Genomic DNA, 22,061 nt, shown 5'->3' on the forward strand with positions numbered 1-22,061 from the left:
GTATGTGGCAGTCTTTATGATAGAACTTAATGCGGGCAGGTGGAGGTTATAACATATGACCCCTTCAGCTTGGTCCACCATTCAATATAGTTATTTGATCTTGGCCTCAATTCTACTTTTCTACATATTCTCCATAATTCTTTACTCCACTGCTATTTAAAAGTCTGCCTTTCCAAGCCTTCAATATATTCCATTATCTATACTTCTCTGAATCTTCTGAGAAAAGAACTTTCTCCTCGCCCCTTCAAAATAAGCAACCCCCTATTTTGAAGCTGAATAGAGATCTGAAACTTATTCAGGGTAAGCCGATATAACACGTTGGGGTGAGCTGGAGGTTTGTTCAGACAAATAGCTGTTTTAGCAGAAAGTGAGGACTGCAGATGCTGGCGATTAGAGTCGAAAAGTGTGGCACTGGAAAAGCACAGCAGGTCAAGCAACATCCGAGGAGCAGGAAGATCAACATTTTGGGCATCAGCCCTTCATCAATAGCTGTTTTAGGCATGTTCTGGATTAGTGGTGCTGGAAGAGCACAGCAGTTCAGGCAGCATGCAAAGAGCTTCGAAATCGACGTTTCGGGCAAAAGCCCTTCATCAGGAAGGGCTTTTGCCCGAAACGTCGATTTCGAAGCTCCTTGGATGCTGCCTGAACTGCTGTGCTCTTCCAGCACCACTAATCCAGAATCTGGTTTCCAGCATCTGCAGTCATTGTTTTTACCTCTGTTTTAGGCATGGACTATTTTTTTAAAAATCTACAATGATACAATGGGCAGCACACTTCTAAGTTGTACTAGACATGTGATATTTGTCTGCCAGACTAGAGACTTGGGGTGCCTCTTTACCACCTCAGAAGGAACAATGAATTTTTTGACCACTTTGGTTTGATTCAAGGCTGCACCAATTTGATTATTGTTCAGCAAGAAGCTATGCAGCAATAGTTGTCATGTAAATATAGCATTAAGTGTGGGGCAGACCAGCGGCTCAGTGGTTAACATTTCTACCTCACAGTACCAGGGATCCAGGTTCAATTCCACTGTGAGATATTATCTTTATTAACTCACTTACCAACTCGCTACATTAATTAATACCGGGTTCCCATTCATTCACTCATAACCCTTTACTAACCCATTATTTATTATAATACAGTTTTTTTCTTTCATTTATTCATTCATTCATTCAAAAAATCGTGGTTCTGTAGTTTCCAGATTTAAAAATAACCCTTTCAAACCCATTACTGCACCCTTGCTACAAGCAGTGTTTACCTCTGAATAAGTGAACAATACCATCCCCATCAAGTCTCCACAAAACATTATAATATTAGTCAGCCCTTACCAACCATCTCCTGGACCTGAATAGATTAAATACCAGTTAAATACCTTTTAACTGGGCCAATACCCCTTTCAGAAACTGACAAAACAGCACCTCCTTGAAATTGCATGAATGAATGAAACTTTTACCGGAAAATAAACAAATCGCACACCCTGGCTGCAGTAATTATTTTATTCTTTTATTAAGTATAAATACAATTTTTAACTTATTTAGAGCATATAGGCCTAGCATTTTTACTAATATTTACAAACTTAAAACAAAAAGATTAACACCTCCTAATTATGCAAGCAGACCAGACAGGCATCCCATCAGAAGTAGCAGCCGGCATTACGTTTTAACTCATCTCCTGTCTCCCAGGACAGAGATCCTTCAAACTTTTATGTAGCAGAGATAAAAGATGTAATACCGTAGTAATAGAATTTTAATGTAAGTGAGAATTGTGTGTAAAGGAGCTCTTGTAAGAACTGGATTAGTGGGGCTGGAAAAGCACAGCAGTTCAGGCAGCATCCGAGGAGCAGTAAAATCAAAGTTTTGGGTTTCCAGCATCTACAGTCATTTGTTTTTACCCTCTTATAAGAACTGTATTTCAGGATTCTATTGCCAGCTCAAACTTGTGCTGTGATTGCTGAATAAAGGGGCTATTTTTGCCACTCAATGATTCCAGTCGTTATTTGAACACACTCCCACACCACCCTTTGGGCACTGTCCCTGCTGCGTTTGCACATTCTCCCTTTGTTTATGTTAGTTTCCTCCTGGTGTTCTGGTTTCCTCCCACAGTCCAAAGATGTGCAGGTTAGATGGATTGGCCATGCTAAATTGCCTATATTGTCCAGGGAAGTGCAGGCCAGGTATATTGGCCATGGGAAGTGCGGAATTATGAGGATAGGGTAGGAGGGGCCGGTTTTAGATGGGCTGCTCTTCAGAGGGTGGGTGTGGACTCGATGGGCCAAACATCCTGCTTCCAAACTGTAGGGATTCTATTCTATTCTAAGTAACATTTACTGCCACACTGTTGCTCATTTGAGAGTCATTTTAAAATTCTTCTTATTGGGTAAAATTGACTCATCCTTATGTCCAGTTCAAATTACAACACTACAACTGAAGCAGAGCTGCTGTTAGGAACAGTGCCGTAAGGCTAAGGTGATATGAAAGCATATCAACATACTGTGCACCAGTTGTGCAGGATACAATGGAGATACGATTAATAGTAATTTCAGGAAACACATCAACCAACACATATTAACGTACTATTTATACTATTGCACTAAATTCTTACCTTAAAAGAGGAATTTTCAAGTATACAGTTCTTTTCAGCACCCCGTTCTTTTTCATTTTCATTCATTTTGAAGTTCTGTAAATGTTTAACACAACGTAAAAATCCAACAGCTTGTCTTTTTAGCAAGCAGCTAACATAAAAACACAGTAACACAAATAAGTTTACTTTGCTGTTACGTGACTTTTAATAACTTATGATATTTTAATAAACTATAAACAAATTGAGGCAGCATACTGGCTCAGTGGTTAGCACTGTTGCCTCACAGGGCTAGGGACCCAGGTTCAATTCCAGCCTTGGGCGACTGTATGGAGTTTGCACATTCTCCCCTTGTCTGCGAGAGTTTCCTCTGGGTGCTCCGGTTTCCTCCCACAGTCCAAAGATGTGCTGGCCAGGTGAATTGGTCATGCTAAATTGCCCATAGTCTTCAAGAATGTGTAGGTTAGGTGCATTAGTCAGGAGTAAATAAAGGATAATAGGGTAGGGGAAATCGGTCTGGGTGGGTTACTCTTCAGAGGGTCAGAGTAGACTTGTTGGGCCAAATGGCCTGTTTTATTCTATGAAGAAAATTGCTATGTATCTATTTCTTCTACGATTAACACACATGAAATTCAGACAGTAATTAATTTTAGGCCTTTCATTTCATTAGCAATAATTCATTGATGCTTGTTAATATTGAGTATAAGGAATGACCAAAAATTTCTTCCTTGGTTCATTAATAATTATATGTACTTCAACACACACTACCAAGTGGCTATATAACAGTGGTAAAAATAGCACATAAATCTGATCAGTGATTGGCTGCAGCTGCCGAACATTAACAGCACGGGATAGAACAATCTTTCAAATTGCTTTCTGAAAAATCTTTCTTCCAATTTCTTTTTCTGGCAAGATTTGCACATTTTACACTTTGAATATATCCTTTGCACTTTTAACATGTTTGAAGATCTAGAGACAGTAATGTATTTGATAATTCACTTCATTTATTATTATAGTCATACAGCACAGAAACAGACCATTCGGTGCAACTCATCCGTGCTGACCAGACATCCCAATCGGATCTAGTCCCATTTTCCAGCATTTGGCCCATATCACTCTAAATCCTTCCTATTCATATAACCATCCAGATGCCTTTTAAATGTTTTCATTGCACTTGCCTCCAAGTAGCTTGTTTCATTTGCACACCATCCTCTGTGTGGAAAAAGTTACCCCTCAGGTTCTTTTTAAGTCTTTCTTCTCTTACTTTAAACCTATGTCCTCTGTTTTGGATTCACCCTCCCAAGGAAAAAGACCTTGGCCATTCAATTTCTCCATGCCCCTCATGATTTTATAAACCTCTATAAGGTCTCCCCTCAATCTCTGATGATTATGGGAAAAAGAGCTCCAGCCTATTCAGCCTCTCCCTACAGATCAAACCTTTCAACTCTGGCAACATCCTTGTAAATCTTTTCTGCAGCATCTCAAATTAAACATCATCCTTCCTATACAAGGGTGACCAGATTTGTACGCAGTATTCCAAGAGTGGCCTCACCAAAGTCCTACACAGTCACAACATGACATCCCAACTCCTATACTTTGTCTTTGCTCAGCAATGCTCCCCAGGGCCCTACCATTAACTGTCCTGGTTTACCTTACAAAACTAAAAGGCCTCACATTTAGCCAAAGTAAACTCCATCTGTCACTCCCCAGCCATTGGTCTATATGATCAAGGTTCCATCGTACTCTGAGATAATCATTTTCATTGCCCACTACACCACTAATTTTAGTGTCATCTGCAAACTTACGAACCATAACTCCAGTATTCACATTCAAATCATGTACATAAATGGAGAAAAACAGTGGACCTAGCACTAATCCTTGTGACAACCATTGGTCACAGGCCTCCATTCTGAGAAACAACCTTCCACCATCACTACTCTGTCTCCGACTTGACTGTATCTGCAGTGTTTCCATCTTGCTGAAACTGCCATCCTTCACACCCCCTAGTTCCTGTAACTTCCTCATTGCCTCTAACTGCCACTCCAACTGATCCATGTGGCCCGCTAGGATTCATAACCATACACACTTCCTGCAGACATAGGATTGAAAAGGCTTGGAGAAGTTGTTGGAGGGAATTCTGAGGTACAGGATGTACATGCATTTGGAAAGGCAAGGACTGATTTGGGACAGTTGACATGGCTTTGTGCGTGGGAAATCATGTCTCACAAACTTGATAAGAGTTTTTTGAAGAAGTAACAAAGAGGATTGATGAGGGCAGAGCAGTGAATGTGATCTATATGGACTTCAGCAAGATGTTTGCAAAGGTTCCCCATGGGAGACTGGTTAGCAAGGAGTCCATAACTAGAGGGCATAGGTTTAAGGTGAGAGGGGGAAAAATTTTAAAGGGACCTAAGGGGAAACTTTTTCACTCAAAGGGTGGTGTGTGTACGGAATGAGCTACCAGAGGAAGTGGTGGAGGATAGTACGATGCAGCATTTAAATCTGGATCTGGATGGGTATATGAATAGGAAGGGTTTGGAGGAATATGGGCCAGGTGCTGGCAGGTAGCACTAGATTGGGTTGGGATATCTGGTTAGCATGGACGAGTTGGACCGAAGGGTCTGTTTCCGTGCTATACACCTCTATGAGTAAGTCAAAATGCTCAGAGAGCTAATGCAATGGATCTTCTGTGCATGAATAATTTCATGATACTCTGCATATAACTAGCAAATATTCTGCGTGTACATAATAATCAAGATAGCATCTGCCATGGACACCTGAAGTGTGTGTGAAAGCTGTAGATGTAATGCTGTGTTTCTTAACATCACCTGCAGTGTCAAAGAGAAGCACACAATATGTTTCAATACTAACAACTATTTAACATTACTGGAATGGCAAACATTTACTTTGAGAGCAGTTAAAGGTGAGCCACACTGCTGTAGATCTGGACTCACAGATAGTAAGATCATGTAAGGATGGTACATTTCCTTCCTTAAAAGGGGATTAATGATTCAAATAAGGTTTTTACAATGCTCTACTTTCATGATCATACTTACTGAGACCAGCTTTCAATTTCAAAGTTTTTCTGGATTTGAAATTGAACTGTACAGCTGACATGGTGGGTTTTGAATTATTGTCCCCAGAACCTTTGCCTGGATTTCTGGAAAACTACTCCAATGACATTAACGCCATTCCGTACCTCTCCTGAAAATCATGTATGTGCATATCTTTTCAGAACATGGTCCTCGGTTCTGAAATTTTTCTATCTCCAATGTTAGTAGTATCACAGAGGAAATACAGGCTTTGAGAAACTATTATTGACTACATTACTGCCAGTGCTTTTGTTTTGTATTAAAATAACATAAAACATATGTATACTCTGACATATAACATAATCACATTTATATATTGATTTTCTTTTAATTTTCATTGAACTTTTAACTTGAAGGATTTCCCTCTGCCAATTGCCCAAGGTTGGACTTGTTTTTACCCAAGTTTCTGGTCAACTTTCTTTCAGAACAATTATGAAAGATGTTCCTTCTTTGCTGACTGCAAAATCAAGGCCATTACATCTTAGTAAGCAGAGAGACTGAGATCTGAGAGAAAGTGTATATACATGTGTGTGACAGAGGGTAACAAGGTTTATATTGCCTCCTGGTTTGTGTTTTTTACTTAGAAAGCACATAAAGGCAATTGTCTGTCTCTCTCTCTCTCTCTCTCTCTCACACACACACACCAATGTCATTGGCATTTCTTTTAAAACATCTGATCATTTAATTAAGAGCAGGAGTAGGCCTTCCTTCCCCTCGTTTGCTCCAATTTTTGATGAGATCATAGCTGATTTGATTGTGGCCTCAACTTTAGCATCCCCACCTACACCAACATCAATTAACTTCTTTGCTAGTCAAGAATCTACCTTTGCTTAAAACTAAATCAATAAACCTGCCTCCACCTCTCTTTGGGTAAGGGAATTCCACAGACTCCTGACCCTCTGAGAGAAAAAGAACTCTTTTCATCCCGGTCCAAAATGGGAGTCCCAGGGCTGGTTAGCTGGACAGTCAATTTGTGATGCAGAGTGATACCAAAAGTGTGGGTCCAATTCCCAGACTGGTTAAGGTTACCATGAAAAACTCACCTGCTCAACCTTGCCCCTCACTTGGTGAACCTCAGGTAAAACCATCAGCAGTCTCTAATGAAAGCAGCCCTTTGGCTTGGTAAGACTATGGTAACGATACCTTAGTTTCTCCCACGCATCTTTTCAGCATTTTTCCTGTCAAGTCCCCGTGGGATCTTATGTGTCTCAGTAAGATCATCCCTCAATTTTCTACTCTTCTACAGATATAAGTGAGAGTTTTCCTTTTAACAAAGCCCCTGCTCTCAAGAGGCACATAAGTCAAAAGCTGTCCTTCCTCGTCAAGAAGCGAGTTTCAGAAGTAGAGAGTGGAGATAAGGCCAGAAGCAGCCACATACCATGGAAACAGGTAAAGTTTCGGGGGGGTGGGGGGGAAGCTATGATTTAATACATATTAGTGTTATCACACACACTCATTATAACTACCATCTTGATTTTTTTCCTCTTAGTTCCTTAATCCTCCTGCTCGATATTCAACAGTGAAACGTTTGCATTATACCATGTCAGAGTTTAACAGGTTTGTGTTCCAAAGCGCTGAAAATTGCCCGTCTGTTCAGATTTAGCACAGCGCTGAACGAAGCGCATACTTCTACCCACGAGCGGCCAAAATCAACGGCACAATCAAGTCAAGGTATCGTCACAATGAAACGTAGCTCAGGAATGACCCAGCTACAGACTTATTATTTGTTACCAGCTCCATGATGCTGTCTGTTCTTGACACTACCACGATTAGTTGTTGCAATATAATCAGAAAAAAACGCAAGTTTTCCTTCTCACATAAAATAGATCCATACATAGTTGCAATTCATGGATTCATTCAATTGAAATATAGGGCAAGGAGAAACCCAGATTTCAGCCTTCCAAGTAAAATCTGGACAATCCTCAGCTGCCTGAGGACAGACAAGGGAATATGCTCGATAAACTGAGGGTTTGAACAGATCAAATTGTGGCTATGGCTATTCAAATCATCGCTCAGGCAGTTATTTTAAATAACCTGTTCAGAGGTGTTGTGACCTAAATCTGGTGAAGGTGGGACTTGAACTCAGAGTTAGGGACATTACCACGTGCGTCTTCCCACTAGATCCATGCCTGGTGGCACAAAACCATTGAAACTGTCAGCTGAAGGCATTGACTACAATGTGAACTTCACTCCATCCCAAATGGAAAAATGTCGGACAAAACACAAAGTTTTTCATCTTATGGTTAAAGAAAATCTTCAGATGCTTGGTCAAGAATAATTTGTTGCTCACTTCTACATTGGAACTTTTGACTTTTCAATTTCCAGTTATAAGAGGGATTTAGAATGAGTCAGATTCAGGATATAGATAATAAACAAAAACAACTGGGATTAGTTAAAAATGCAAGATCTGCTTTCCATTTGAAAGCAAAATATGTTTGCTCAGTGAATATTTTGCACAGTGAAGTGACATATAAACTGTTAAAATCTAATTGCAATATTAAATAATTGTACTCAGAAATTGAAGATCGCTCTTGTGGTACAGTGATAATGCCCCTTCTTCTGGGCGAGGAGGTCTGGGTTTTAAGTCCCACCAGTGCCACAACCTGCCTGAATAGGTCGATTCAAAATACTCAGTAATTAAATGCATCCGGCTGTAGGTAAAAGCAAAGCGTGAACTTTTTAGAGCATTTGAGCAGAATTCTGAAATGGTCACAAACTTTTGAATAACCTTGTGCCATTTCCATTCTAGTTAAATTGATTTTTAAGTGAAGAAAAACATGCCGGCCATGGACAAGCTGATTTCTTTTTAAATGGAATTGAGCAGTTGGTTGTATAAGAGACCTTCTGTCATTAAATGCTACCCTGATAAAGATAACATTTTCAAAAGCCAATAATTAATGTTTGATCAATTATTAAGGTAATCCAAATTTTCTTCTTTTATATAACTATTATAATGAACAATTAACTCTCATTCTAATGACATTGTGGGTCTACCTACAGTAAATGGATTACAGTTTAATGAAGGCAAATAATCACAATTTTCTCAAATACAACTAGGAATGGGTAATAAATGCTGGCCCAGCCAACTATGCCCACATCCCATGGGTTAAAAAACAAAAACAGCAGGTGGTTTACTATCAAATCTCAAATTGGTCAAAATTCATTACTCCTGAAGTAACTTCTACATCATATGAGAGGACTTAATTCTCCAACTCCACACCTTAAAACATATCACTTATATATGGCACTGGGACAGAATGATAGGATGATGTCAGAGATATATTTCTATACTTAGAAAGCCCGGGAGACATGTTTGATATGTTTGCTGCTTGATAGAAGTAAAAACTTATACTTATGTAGCACTTTTCACAATTTTTCAAAAATATTTCCAAGCATAGAAGGACTTGAAAGTGTAGTTTCAATCTGAGAACAATACAACACAAGTCAGCCATTCAAACGACTGTACCTTTTTGGAAGAGCTGCCAGTTAGTTGTACTCTTGTGCTTTTCTCTTTTTAATCCTGCATTTTATTTGTGCTTCACATCTTGGGTTGGTTGCTCAAACATGGTAAGTGTGATGTCTTCAAAAGATAAAAACGCATACCTACACTGCTGTAAAGCTATACCCTAAGAAATACTAGGTGCACTGAGCAGTTGTCACTCCACATAGGTGTGTTCCAATTCTGCATGTTAATTTAAAAACACTAATTGTATTGAAGTAATTATATTCTACTGTTTTGGTATGACGATCAATATCTGTAGTCAGGATAAGGTAAAATAATGAAGCTGGATTGCAAGACAGCATTCAGATAATGGTAATCAGGGTCTACAGCAGGAACCATGGTTAATCTAGCCAGTAATAGCCCTCTTCTGTTTTTATTGCAACTATTCAGAGTTGTGGAAGGCAAGGGCATCCTTTTTAACCTAGGCTTCAAGATTCCTCACAGGAATTGTGGTACAGCTGCACAGCTATTTAATAAAGACAATTATGCTGCCCTCAGAAATAGATTGTCAACATAATCAAAACAATGCTCTGCCACCTGGCTCTCTCTGAAGTAGCTTTGTTGCCTGTCCTGGATGATGCATTTTTTTTGCAGGATGGTCGTTTGCAAAGTAGTGATACCAACAGCTTGGGTTCAATTTTACCCTCCATGTTGTCTCTAGGGTGAAATTCATTACCATTCATCTCTCTCTCTCTCTCTCTAATGAGAATAAAGCTATGATCCTCTAGGACTATAATGACATTTGTTCAAGTCTACTTGAGGTAATGTGTTACATTACTTTATAATGGACAGTAGTGATGATTAATTCATCATACATTCAAATTATCTCTGCAGTTTCAGATTACTCAAACTTACATTAATTATATCTATTCTCATGAAAAACATGAAAATCAAGCATTGCCATTTACAATAACAACTGCAAGACCAGTAATATGTTTCAGAGGTTTGCTTTTGGTTTAACTATAGACAGCTCTCTCCCCTTTCTTGACTTCCATCTCTGGTGACATTGATAGACTGACGTTTACTATAAACCACAGACTCTCATAACTACCTGGACTACACCTCCTCTCACCCAGTATCCTGCAAGATACCATCCCAATCTCCCAAAGCCTCTGCCTCCATTGCATCTGCTCAGACGAGGAGAGATTCCACTCCCAAGCATCCCAGATGTCCACTTATTTTGAACAACATGCTTTTCCCCACTCTGGCATCCAGACAGCCCTCCACCTCACCTGCTCCATTCCCCACTCTATTGCTCTAAACACCCCCCCAACCAATGTAATAAAGACAGAGTCCCCATTGCCCTCACCTACCACCCCACCAATCTCCACAGCCAATGTATCATCTTTATACACTTCCACTAACTCTAACTAGACCTGAACACCAAGAATATCTTCCCCTTCTCACCCCTCTCTGTCTTTCACAAGGACCGTTCCCTTTGCCAATCCATGGTTTGTACTATTCTCCCTACCAAACCTCCAGTACATCCCCTGCAACCATAAAAGATGCAAAATCTGCATGCATATCACCCCACCCCCCCCACTCCCCTCTCTATCCAGGGCCCCAAACTGTCTCACCTGGAAGGACTGAGATTCACCTGCCTCTCCTCCAACCTAGTTTACTTATCCAGTGCTCCCTATATGGTCTTCTCTACATTGCTGAGACTAAACAAATTCCGGGCACATTTTGCCAGACATCTCAGCTGGACTCACAGGGGCTGACCTGACCTCCCAGTCACCACCCATTTTAATTCCTCTTCCCACTCCCATTCTCAGCCTCCCTCATTGTGAATCAGACTGCAAATTGGAGGAACATCTCATCTTCCACCTGGGCAGCCTATAGCCTAGAGGACTCAATATAGAGTTCTTCAATTTCAAATAACCTCCTTTCCCATCCCCTGATTCCCTTCTCAGCCCTCCCCCCTTCCTTCCATTCCTCTGATCGGCCCTTTCTTCCAGCTTCCAAGCAGATCCATTCCACCCATCAACCAACCAGTTTGCACCCAGTACCTGTGTTCACCTATCCCTACCTCAACACTCCAACCTTCTCCCCATACAAAACCGTCCCCTTGCTTTTATCTGCATCTCCCCTTATACCCTCCCCAGTCTTGAAAAAGGGTTACACCTGAAATGTTGACTTCTCCACTCCTGATGCTGTGTGACTTGCTGTGTTCTTCCAGCCTCCTGCTTGTCTACTTTCAGTTTAATTGCATACAAAATGGAAAATTACATAGGTAATTTGGCCCAAGACCTGACTTCTTAAGCATCATGAAGTCACTCATGATCACTGAATGAGTTATTCCAATTTACTTTAAGGAACCATAGAACATGTCAGATGTGCCTTAATTTCACATTGTCTGAATAAATATTAATATAACTATAAATAGATCTGTGGTTGTCAATTTACTGAACTAAAAATGAAAATCAATGAAACTAATTCCAAGAAGAGTGAAAAAAATACCAGAACAAAAGCTCAAGACTTAGAGGCTTAAACTTGTTTCCTGTCCTGTTCATAGTAAGTCTGAAATACAAGCTAAGACATTCCTGACGAGTGACAGAGTTGATAGAGCCAAAAAGAGAACATAAGAAAAGCAATACAAGTGTGAATTTTCAGAAATTGAGACACTAGAGGAAGTAGTGATAAAATGAAGTGGTAATTAGATTAGATTAGATTACTTACAGTGTGGAAACAGGCCCTTTGGCCCAACAAGTCCACACCGCCCCGCCGAAGCGCAACCCACCCATACCCCTACATCTACCCCTTACCTAACACTACGGGCAATTTAGCATGACCAATTCACCTAACCTGCACATCTTTGGACTGTGGGAGGAAACCGGAGCACCCGGAGGAAACCCACGCAGACACGGGGAGAACGTGCAAACTCCACAGAGTCAGTCGCCTGAGGCGGGAATTGAATCCGGGTCTCTGGTGCTGTGAGGCAGCAGTGCTAACCATTGTGCCACCGTGCCACCCACGGTAATGCACCTAATGAGGATGAAGCCTGAACTTAAATAGGTAGAAAATAACTATGCAATAGAAATATGTTTTTAGTTTGCATACGCATGTAACTAAATGAAAAAGGCAGTGGAAGTAAGCATTGTTATTACACTTTGCTTCATGTTGAAAGGAAACATGTTTAATGTGCTATTATGTTAAACATATTATGACAACTGTGTTCTTTGTGGCAGGGATTAACATATCAAGAAAACTGACAACTTTTTTGTAATGGGGCATACAACGTTAATAAATTATTTATTTTCTGGAATGATAAGCCTTTTCCACAGTTGTTAATAAGCTTCATTGTCATAACAATCATTTTTGAAGACATTAAAAAAGTCAGGCCATAAGATCATACTTACGTAAAAGAACAAATATTATTCTAAGAAAAATGATAGAATAGTAAGGAGTGTTCTAATTGATCTGTATGTGGAATAAAAAGTGAGGTTCAGCATTTTATTGTGCTATATTAATGATTAAATTTACTTTGGAAATGGTGAAATCTAATCTGCCTGCTTTCCTTGAGAGGATAGTCAAGTAGACTGCCAATACTGTCTCTTCTATTGTCTTGCTGTCTCTTCTATTGTGTACCATAAGCCTAGCATCACTTGTCAATATACATGCTATAAGATTGGTAGCAAGTTAGGTCAACTTGCAAATTTGATACAGAAGTAGAGAACATTAAAGCTCATGCAGTGGCTATTCTGAACAGATAATTGTTCACTGCGTACAGTGTATTGCACAAACATGCAAATGGATTAAAAGCCAACACTATCAGATATGAAAAGAGCTTGCTCCACCTCAAATTGCCCAGGAATGTCAAAGTATGTAAAATTTTTGACGAAAAGGTTAAGCAAATCATTACAGTGGCAGAATAGTATTTTAAACAAATAGGGTGCTGCCTCCTATCCAATAAGATGCTTTGCCTATCACACAACTGAGTAATGTCATATGAATTTTAGTGCAGTATAGAATGCCAGGTATATAAACTGTTCATCTCAATGATATGCTGATCAAATCAAGTAATATGCTTTCTCCAGCTGTTCTTAATAAACAGACTTCAAATCATACTCAAATCAACCTGCACTTTCAAAATCAAAAACATTTAATATTTGAGGAGACTCTGCAATTGGGCAACACTTGCTATATTCCCCACCTCTCTCGTCCACATCTACTGTTTTTGTTACAGCAATAGATTTTGGGTCAAGAGGTGAGGCACTTTACCAATATTACCAGTCAGGCTTTCGAAGTCTAGTTCAGAATCTTGAAGTAAATTCACTGGTATCCACACAAGTTCCTCAGGGATCAGGAAATCGTGTAGTAAAAGGTCGGTGAAACATAAGACATAGGAGCAGAATTAGACGACTGAGCCCATTCAGTCCTCATCTCAGTTCTAAAGAGTCATCCCTTCACTCTGAAGCCATGTCTTTTGAGTCTTAGTCTCCACTACTAGTGGAAACATCATCTCCATGTCCATTCTATCCAGTCACTCAGTATTCTGTACATTTTAGAACAGATCTCCCATCTCATCCTTCTAAACTCCATTGTGTACGGACCCCTAAATCTCTCCTCATATGACTAGCCCTACATCTCCAGATCATTCTTGTATATCTTCTCTGTACAAGATATGGGAGTAGAATTAGGCCATTCGGCCCATTGTGTCTGCTCCACTATGCGATCATGGCTGATTTGTTTCTCAATCCTACCTTCCTGTAACCCTCGATCCCCTCACCAGTGAAGAAACTATTTTAAATAAACTCAAGGACTTGGCCTTCACTACATTTTGCAGAAATGAGTTCTGCAGATTACTGGGGAGGCAGTGGCCTAGTATTATTGCTAGACTATTCATCCAGAAACTCAGCTAATGTTCTGGGGACCCAGGTTTGAATCCCACCACAGCAGCTGATGGATACTGAATTCAATAAAAAAAGTCTTGAATTTAGAATTTACTGTTGACCATAAAACATTGTTGATTGTCAGAAAAACCTATCTGGTTCACTAATGTCATTCATAGAAAGAAATCTGCCATCTTCACCTGGTCTGCCCTCTGGAGTCTGGAGCCAACAGCACTGTGGTTGACCTTCAACTATCATTTGAAATGGTCGAGCAAGCCACTAAGTTGTATAATCACTACAAAGTCTCAACAAAGAAAAAAAATAGACAGATCACTTGCATTGACCTAGGTACTGAAAAAGCCAACAGCAGAAGCAGTGCTGTTATCTTGCAAAGTCCTCCTTACCAACATCTGGGGGTTAGTCCCAAAATTGGGAGAGTTGTCTCACAGACGAGTCAAGCAACAATCTTGAATATTGACTATGATTCCATGAGAATGACTATGGCTCAGACACCAACATCACCATCCATGGGTATGTTCTGTCGCACCAGCAGGACAAACCCAGCAGAGGTGGTGGCCCAGTGGTATACAGTCAGTAAAGAACTGTCCTGGGAGTCCTCAACATTGACTCCAGAATCCATGAAGTTTCATAGTATCAGGTTAAAGGTAGGCATGGAAACCTCCAGCTGATTACCATATACTGTCCTCCCTCAGCTGATCAATCAGTGCTCCTCCACGTTGAACAGCACTTGGAGGAAGCAGTGAGGGTGGCAAGGACACAAAATTTACTATGGGTAGGGGATTTCAAAGTCCAGTACCAAGAGTGGCTTGACAGAAGCATGACTGATCCTAAAGGACATAACTGCTAGATTGGACCGCAACACATATTCAGGGAACCAGCAACAGGGAAAAAGATACTTTTTCTTTGTCATTCTTACCAATCCGCCAGCTGCAGATGTATCTGTCCATGACTATATTGGTAAGAATAACCACTGCACAACCCTTATGGAGCCAAAGGCCCACCTTGACCATGAGAATAATGTCCATCATGTTGTGTGGCACTATCACTGTGTTAAATAGAAGACTTTGAACTGATCCAGCAACTCAAGACTGGGTATCCATGAGGCATTGTGGCCATCAATAGATTAGATTAGATAAGATTGCTTACAGAGTGGAAACACGCCCTTCGGCCCAACAAGTCCATACTGACCCGCCGAAGCGCAACCCACCCAGACCCATTCTCCTACATTTACCCCTTCGCCTAACACTATGGGCAATTTAGCATGGCCAATTCACCTAACCTGCACATTTTTGGACTGTGGGAGGAAACCGGAGTAGCAGCAGAATTGTACTATAGCACAATCTGCAAACTCATGGCCCGGCATATCTCCCATTCAGCCATTACCATCAAGCCAGGAGACCAAGCCCGGATCACTGGAGAGTGCAGAACAGTATGGCAAGACCAACACCAGGCATACCTAAACAAATGTGGGGTCAATCTAGTGAAACTATCAAATAGGACTACTACCATGCCGATCAGCATAAGCAGTAAGTGGTAAACAGAGCTAAGCGATCCCACAAAAATGGGACAGTTGTAAGCTCTGCAATCCTGCCACATCTAGTCATGAATGGTGGAGAACAATTAAGCAACTCAATGGAGGAGGCGGCTCCACAACTATTCCTATCCTTGATGATGGAAGAGCCCAACACATCAGTGCAAAAGATAAGGCTGAAGCTTTGGAGCAACTTTCAGTCAGAAGTGCTAAGTGGGCGATCCATCTCAGCCTCCTCCAGCGGTCCCATTATAGATATCAGTTTTCAGCAAATTTGCTTTACTTCATGCAATATCAAAAATCAGCTAGAGGCACTGGATACTACAAAGCCTATTGGCCCTGACAATATTCCAGCTATAGTACCAAAGATCTGTGCTCCAGAACTTGCTGATCCCCCTAGCCAACCTCATCCAGGACAGTTACAACACTGGCATCTATCCAACAGTGTGGAAAATTGCCCAGGTTTGCCCAGTACACAAAAAGCAGGATAAATCCGACTCAGCCAATTACCACTGCATCAGACAATTCTCAAATCATGGAAGGTGTCAACAACAGTACTAATAAGCAACACCTGCTCAGCAATAACCTGCTCAGTGACGTCCAATTTGGGTTCTGCCAGGGCCACTCAGCTCCTGACCTCATGCAAACATAGACAAAAGAGTTTAATTTAAGAGGTGAGGTAGGAGTGACCGTTCTTGACATAAAGACTGCATTTGACAGAGTGTGGTATCAAGGAGCCTGAGCAAATTTGGAATCAATTTATATCTGGGGACAAAATTTCTGCTGGACTGAATCATACCTGGCATATAGAAAGATGGCTGTGATTGTTGGAGGTCAGTCATCTCAGCTGCTTCAATGACCATAAACTCAGAAATAGGGATGTTTGCCAATGATACGCAATGTTTAGTACCATTTGCAACTCATCAGATATTGACACAGTACATGTTCAAATGCAACAAGATCTGGCCAATATCCAGGCTTGGGCTGACAAGTAGTAAATAACAACATTCACACAACACTATTACCATATCATTCATTGGCAGTCCCTCACAGACAAAGATGACTCTCTTACACTGTTAGGGTATGTCTGTAAGGTGGCCGTACAGACTGATGTTTCAACTGGGGCAAGTGGTGGTCACTGGAAGGGGTGGGTGGGACATTGTTTTGGCAGTATGCTCCTTTTGCTGTTTTTGCCAGGCTTCCATTTTTTTTTGGATGATCTTGGGCGAGTGATTCCCAGGTATCTGTGGGAATGTCACACTTCACCAGTGAGGCCTCAAGGGTATCACTGAAGCACTTCCTTTGTCTAGCTGGAACTTGCCTGCTGTTTCGAAGCTAGGAGTACAGCACCTGCTTGGAGAGTCTCATGTAGGTCATGCGGATGACATTGCCCAGCCAACTGTAGCTGATCAAGGGTGGTTAGTTCTTTGATGCCGGGGATGATGGCCTGGTCGAGGATGCTGATGTTGGTGCATCTATCTTCCTAGCAGATTTGCAGGACTTGGCGCAGGCAGCATTAATGGTATGGTCCACTGCCTTGAAGTGACTGCTGTGGACATTCTGTCTCAGATGTATAGGAGGTGGGAGTCACCACAGCTTTGTAAACTTATGATCTTGGTGTCAGCTATGATGTTTTTGCTCTCGAATACCCTTCTCCTCAGGTGTTTGAAGGTTGCGCTAGCATACTGGGGAGACAATGTTGCTGGATCTTTTCATCAATAGCTGCTTTGGCCTTCAGGACACTTCCGAGGTATTGAAAGTGGTCAAAGTTCTTTAATGCTACCTCTCTAAGGACCTTGATGATCGGAGTTTGCTCCACAATGCCAGGCCAATTTGATGAAGCACTTTTGTCAGGATGAAACGCATGCTCACATATGCCTCCATATAAAGGTGCTGACAATGGTCGGCAGTACGTCCTTGGGGATTGCCCCTGAACAAGCTTTATCTGTATACTACAGCTCGATGACACTGGTTGGGGTGACTTTAGTCTTGGCTTTAAGGTGGCAGAGGTTGAATAATTTCCCCACAGTTTCTGTAAGTTAGCTCCACTCCAGGAGGGAACTTGTTGGTGATGAATGTTGATGGGGCAGCACGGTGGCAGTAGTTAGCACTGCTACCTCACAGCGCCAGAGACCCGGGTTCAATTCCTGCCTCAGGCAACTGTTCGTGTGGAGCTTGCACATTCTCCCTGTGTCTGCGTGGGTTTCCTCCGGGTGCTCCGGTTTCTTCCCACAGTCCAAAAATGTGCAGGTTAGGTGAATTGGCCATGCTAAATTGCCCATGCTAAATTGCCCATAGTGTTAGGTGTAGAGGAATGGGTCGGGGTGGGTTGCTCTGTGGAGGGTCAGTGTGGACTTGTTGGGCCAAAGGGTCTGTTTCCACACTGTAAGTAATCTAAATCTAAATTAAAGCATTGCAGTGAGGTTGATCAAGAGGAGTGTTAGGGCGATGACGCAGCCCTGCTTGACACTGGTCTGAATGGGGAATGGGTTGGTGGTGGAGCCATTTGTCATTGTCAGGACTTCCATGTCACCATGGAGTAGGTGAAGGATGGTGATAAATGTCATCAAAGAGTGGACCACAGACTGCTGGATTCCCATGCCTCAGTGTCATCAAGGGTTGCTAGGTTTGTGGAGAGGAGTCGGTCGTATGATGCTATTTTTTTCCCTGAGTTTTTAATGCCTCAACGGTGAACTTTTGGCAGCACTGCTCCTGTTGTCTCTACAGTGACAGGGGTCTCTTTATGTTTACCTTGGCTCAGATCATGCGATGGTCCGTCCAGCAGTCATTGGCTCTTGTCATGGCACACGCTTTTAACATCTCTGATTCCTCGCTCTTACAATGATGTTGGAATGAACGGTGCTGCCATTGTCTTGTATTTATCCCTTTGCCGATACAGTATATTGGTGATGTGGTGGTTGTGGTTATGACAGTTGGTCAGGAGAACGGTGTTGGAGTTTTGCTCCCAACTCCCTCTTTCCTGATTAAATCTCTCCAATGTTCTGCATTTTTGCTGACTCTGGGCATTGAAGTCACCAAGGTCAATTAGTCTGTCCTCTGTAGCAACCCATGAGAGATTGGTCAAGGCTGGAGTAGAATTTCTCCTTGACCCCAGCTGCTGCATTAAACATTGGTGCACATTTACTGAATACTGTGACATACTGGTTCTGAGTAAGGGTGAATCAGATGGTCTTGAGGCATTCACTTATTCTGCAGGGGGAGGCTTGGAGTTGGTCTACTAGTTTATTTTGATGGCAAAAGTTGACTGCGTGGATGCAGCGCTCTTCTTCAGCCTTGCTTTTTCATCAGAAAAGGCATAACCACCACCTTTCTCTGAGTTGTTGTTACCCTGCCTGCTGGGGTTCACTGGGGTCACGATGCCAATTTCATAGTGCCTGAGCAACGATGGTGGTGCAGCGTTCTGAGCAGTCATGGTACCACTGTCCATAAGTGTTCCAGGTCCCAAAAGTCATCCTGAGGGTGTGCAAGGTGCCTGTGCAAGAGTTCTTTTAATATGACCAGGAATACTATGATGAGTAACTCATCTCCTGACTCCCCAAAGCTTGTCCACTATCTACAAAGCACAAGTCAAGAGTGTGATGGAAAATCTCCACTAGCCTAGATGCTGAGACTCCAACAATACTCAAGAAGCTTGACACCATCCAGGACAAAGCAGCCTGTTTCATTGGCACCACATCGACAATCATCCACTCCCTCCACCAATGCTCTGTAGCAGCAATGTGTATTATCTACAAGATGCAGTGCAGAAATTCAAAGATCCTTAGACCGCTCCTTCCAAACCCATGACAATTTCCACCTGGAAGGACAAGGGCAGCAGATACATGGGAACAATACTGCAAATTCCTTTCCGAACCATTTAGCATCCTGACTTGGAATTTTCACTGTTCCTTCACTGACACTAGGTCAAAATCCTGGAATTCCCTCCATAAAGGCATTATGGGTCAACCTACACGTGTGAATTGCAGTGGTTGAAGGTGGTAGCTCACCAGCACCTTCTGAACGGCAGCTCCACTTCCATTCTATCCAGGCCTCTTAGTATTCTGTAAGTTTCAACGAGATCATCCCCTCATCCTTCTAAACTCCATAGAGGACACAGTCAAGAGTCCTCCCTGCTTCCCATATGACAAAACCGTTATCCCTAGGATCATTTTTGTAAACCTCCTCTGGACCCCTCTCTAAGGCCAGCATATTCTTCCTTACAGGGCCCAAAACTGCTCAAAATATTCCAAATGCAGTCTGACCAGAGCTTTAGACTGCCTTAGCAGTATATTTCTGCTGTTGTATTTTAGCCATCTTGTAATGAATGTTAACATTGCATCTGCCTTCCTAATTGCCAAATGCACCAGCATGTTAACTTTCAGAGAATCTTAAACTGAAAAACTCAAAACCTTTTGTGCTTAAGACTTCCAAAATCTTTCCCCTTTAGAAAACATTCTACATCTCTATTCTTCCTAGCAAAGCACATAATCTCACAATTTCCCCACGGTGTTCCAACTGCCACTTCTTTGTCCACTCTCCTAGTCTGTTCAAGTTGTTCTGCAGCCTCCCTGCTTCCTCAACACTACACTACATGTCTCACCATTGTGTTATCTCCAAACTTAGCAACCATGCCCTCATTTCCTTTTTTCAGGTCATTCACAAATAGTTGTGATCCCAAAATGGACCCCTATGGAACTGCTCTACCATCTTGAAAAGAACCCTACCATCCTGGGAAAAAAAAACTCCTTTATCTCCACTCTATGCCTTTGGCCAGTCAGCCTGCCCTCTAGCCAGCTAGAACCTGGTATCTAACACCATGGCCCCTTATCTTATTTAGCAGAATCCTGTACAGGACATTGTAAAAAGCCTTCTGGAAATCCAAATTGATCGCTTCATGAGCCCTCCTTTGTCTAACTTGCTTGTTACCTTCTCAAAAGGATTCTCACAGATTTGTAGGCTATGACCTCCCCTTGAATGAAGCAGTGCTGACTCAGCTCTATTTTACCATCCACTTCCAAATATTCTGCAATCTCATTTGCAAAAATTAGCAATTTTCTAGTCATAGAATCCCTACAGTGCAGAGGCCATTTGGCCCATCGACACCAATCCTCCTCTGGGAACCTCTGACTCCAGCGATTCCTGAAAAATCACTACCAATGCCTTCATAAATCTCCTAAGCGATCTACTTCAGAACTCTGGAATATAGTCTATCTGGTCTTAGTGATTTATTCACCTTCAGACTTTTCAGTTTCTCTGCAATAAATGCCACTACACTCACCTTTGTCTCTTGACTTGAAGCTTTGCTATGTTACTTCCACTATGGAAACTGATGCAAAGTACATATTGGCTCCTGTGCCATTTGTTTATTCCCCATTATTACATCTTCAGCTTCATTTTCTGGTGGTCCAATTCCACTCTTGCCGTTTTCTTCATATCTAAAAAAACTTTTGCAATCTTTATTTATATTACTAGCTGGCTTAACCTCAGATTTCATCTCCACCTCCCCCCCCCAAACTTATTCTTTAGTTAGGTTTTGCTGGTTTTTAAAGGCTACCCAATCATCTGGCTTCTCACTAATCTTCACCACATTGTTTTATTTTATTTTATGTCTGTCCCGGACTTCCCTAGTCAGCCATGTTACCTCAACCTTCTCTTAGTGTCCTTTCTCTTCATTCAGATAGATTTAGGAGGCACTGCAGAAATTTATCTCCAGAAAATCTTGCCATTCCTATTCTATCATCTTCACTGCTAGGCTCCCCTTCTAATCAACTCTGGCCAGCTTCTCCCCCATGTCTTTGTAGTTACCTTTAGTCAATTGCAATTCTGTTACATCATCTTCCAGCTTCTCCCTCAAATTACACAGTGAATTGTATCAGATTATGGTGACTGCACCCCTCACCCCCACCACAAAGGTACCCTCACGTTATGCTCCCGAATAAAGTGTGCCTTGTCACACATCACCACATCCAGAATTGCCTATTCCCTAGTCGGCTCTACCACAAGCTGCTCCCAAAAAAACCAACTCGTCCACTTTTTCTTTTTGTTGAGATCCACTACCAACCTGATTTGCCCAGTCCAACCACATATTGAAGCCCCCATGATTATTGTAATAGAGCCTTTCTTACAAGCCTTTTCTATCTTCTGATTTATTTTCTTCCCCATATCCTGACGGTTGTTGGGATGCCTGTACATAACTCCAAGCAGGGTCTTTTTTCCTTTGCAGCTCCTCAACCCTACCCACAGATTCTGCGCCTACCGGCCGTATAATTGCTTCTTGTAATCAATTTTATTGAATTTCAACAAGAGAACAACCCTACACTTACTGCCAGTCCGTGTTTTCAACAGAATGTGTACCCTTGGATTTTTAGTTCTCAGCTCTGATCCCCTTGCGGTCACATCTGTGCTGCTCACAACATCATATCCACCAATTGACATCCACTGACTCCACAACGAATTATTTGGTATTCTCTGTTCAAGACACCTCTCTCCTCATTCCACCATGATTA

At 41.7% G+C, this 22,061-nt stretch overlaps 1 protein-coding gene across 3 annotated transcripts in view; it reads right to left on the minus strand.

The window, feature by feature from the left end:
• Positions 1 to 22,061, minus strand: part of isca1 (iron-sulfur cluster assembly 1) — an 84,758-nt gene that overhangs the window by 16,907 nt on the left and 45,790 nt on the right. For 2 of the 3 annotated variants that reach the window (XM_072585877.1, XM_072585876.1), the window contains one exon: positions 2,602 to 2,676. In XM_072585877.1, coding sequence (XP_072441978.1) covers positions 2,602 to 2,676 — 75 coding nt within the window. Of the gene's footprint in view, positions 1 to 2,601; positions 2,677 to 9,135; positions 9,234 to 22,061 lie in introns of those variants that run through there. The other variant, XM_072585879.1, reaches the window with a different exon arrangement.

This window comes from Chiloscyllium punctatum, chromosome 2 (genome assembly GCF_047496795.1).
Source record: "Chiloscyllium punctatum isolate Juve2018m chromosome 2, sChiPun1.3, whole genome shotgun sequence".
Taxonomy (NCBI): domain Eukaryota; kingdom Metazoa; phylum Chordata; class Chondrichthyes; order Orectolobiformes; family Hemiscylliidae; genus Chiloscyllium; species Chiloscyllium punctatum.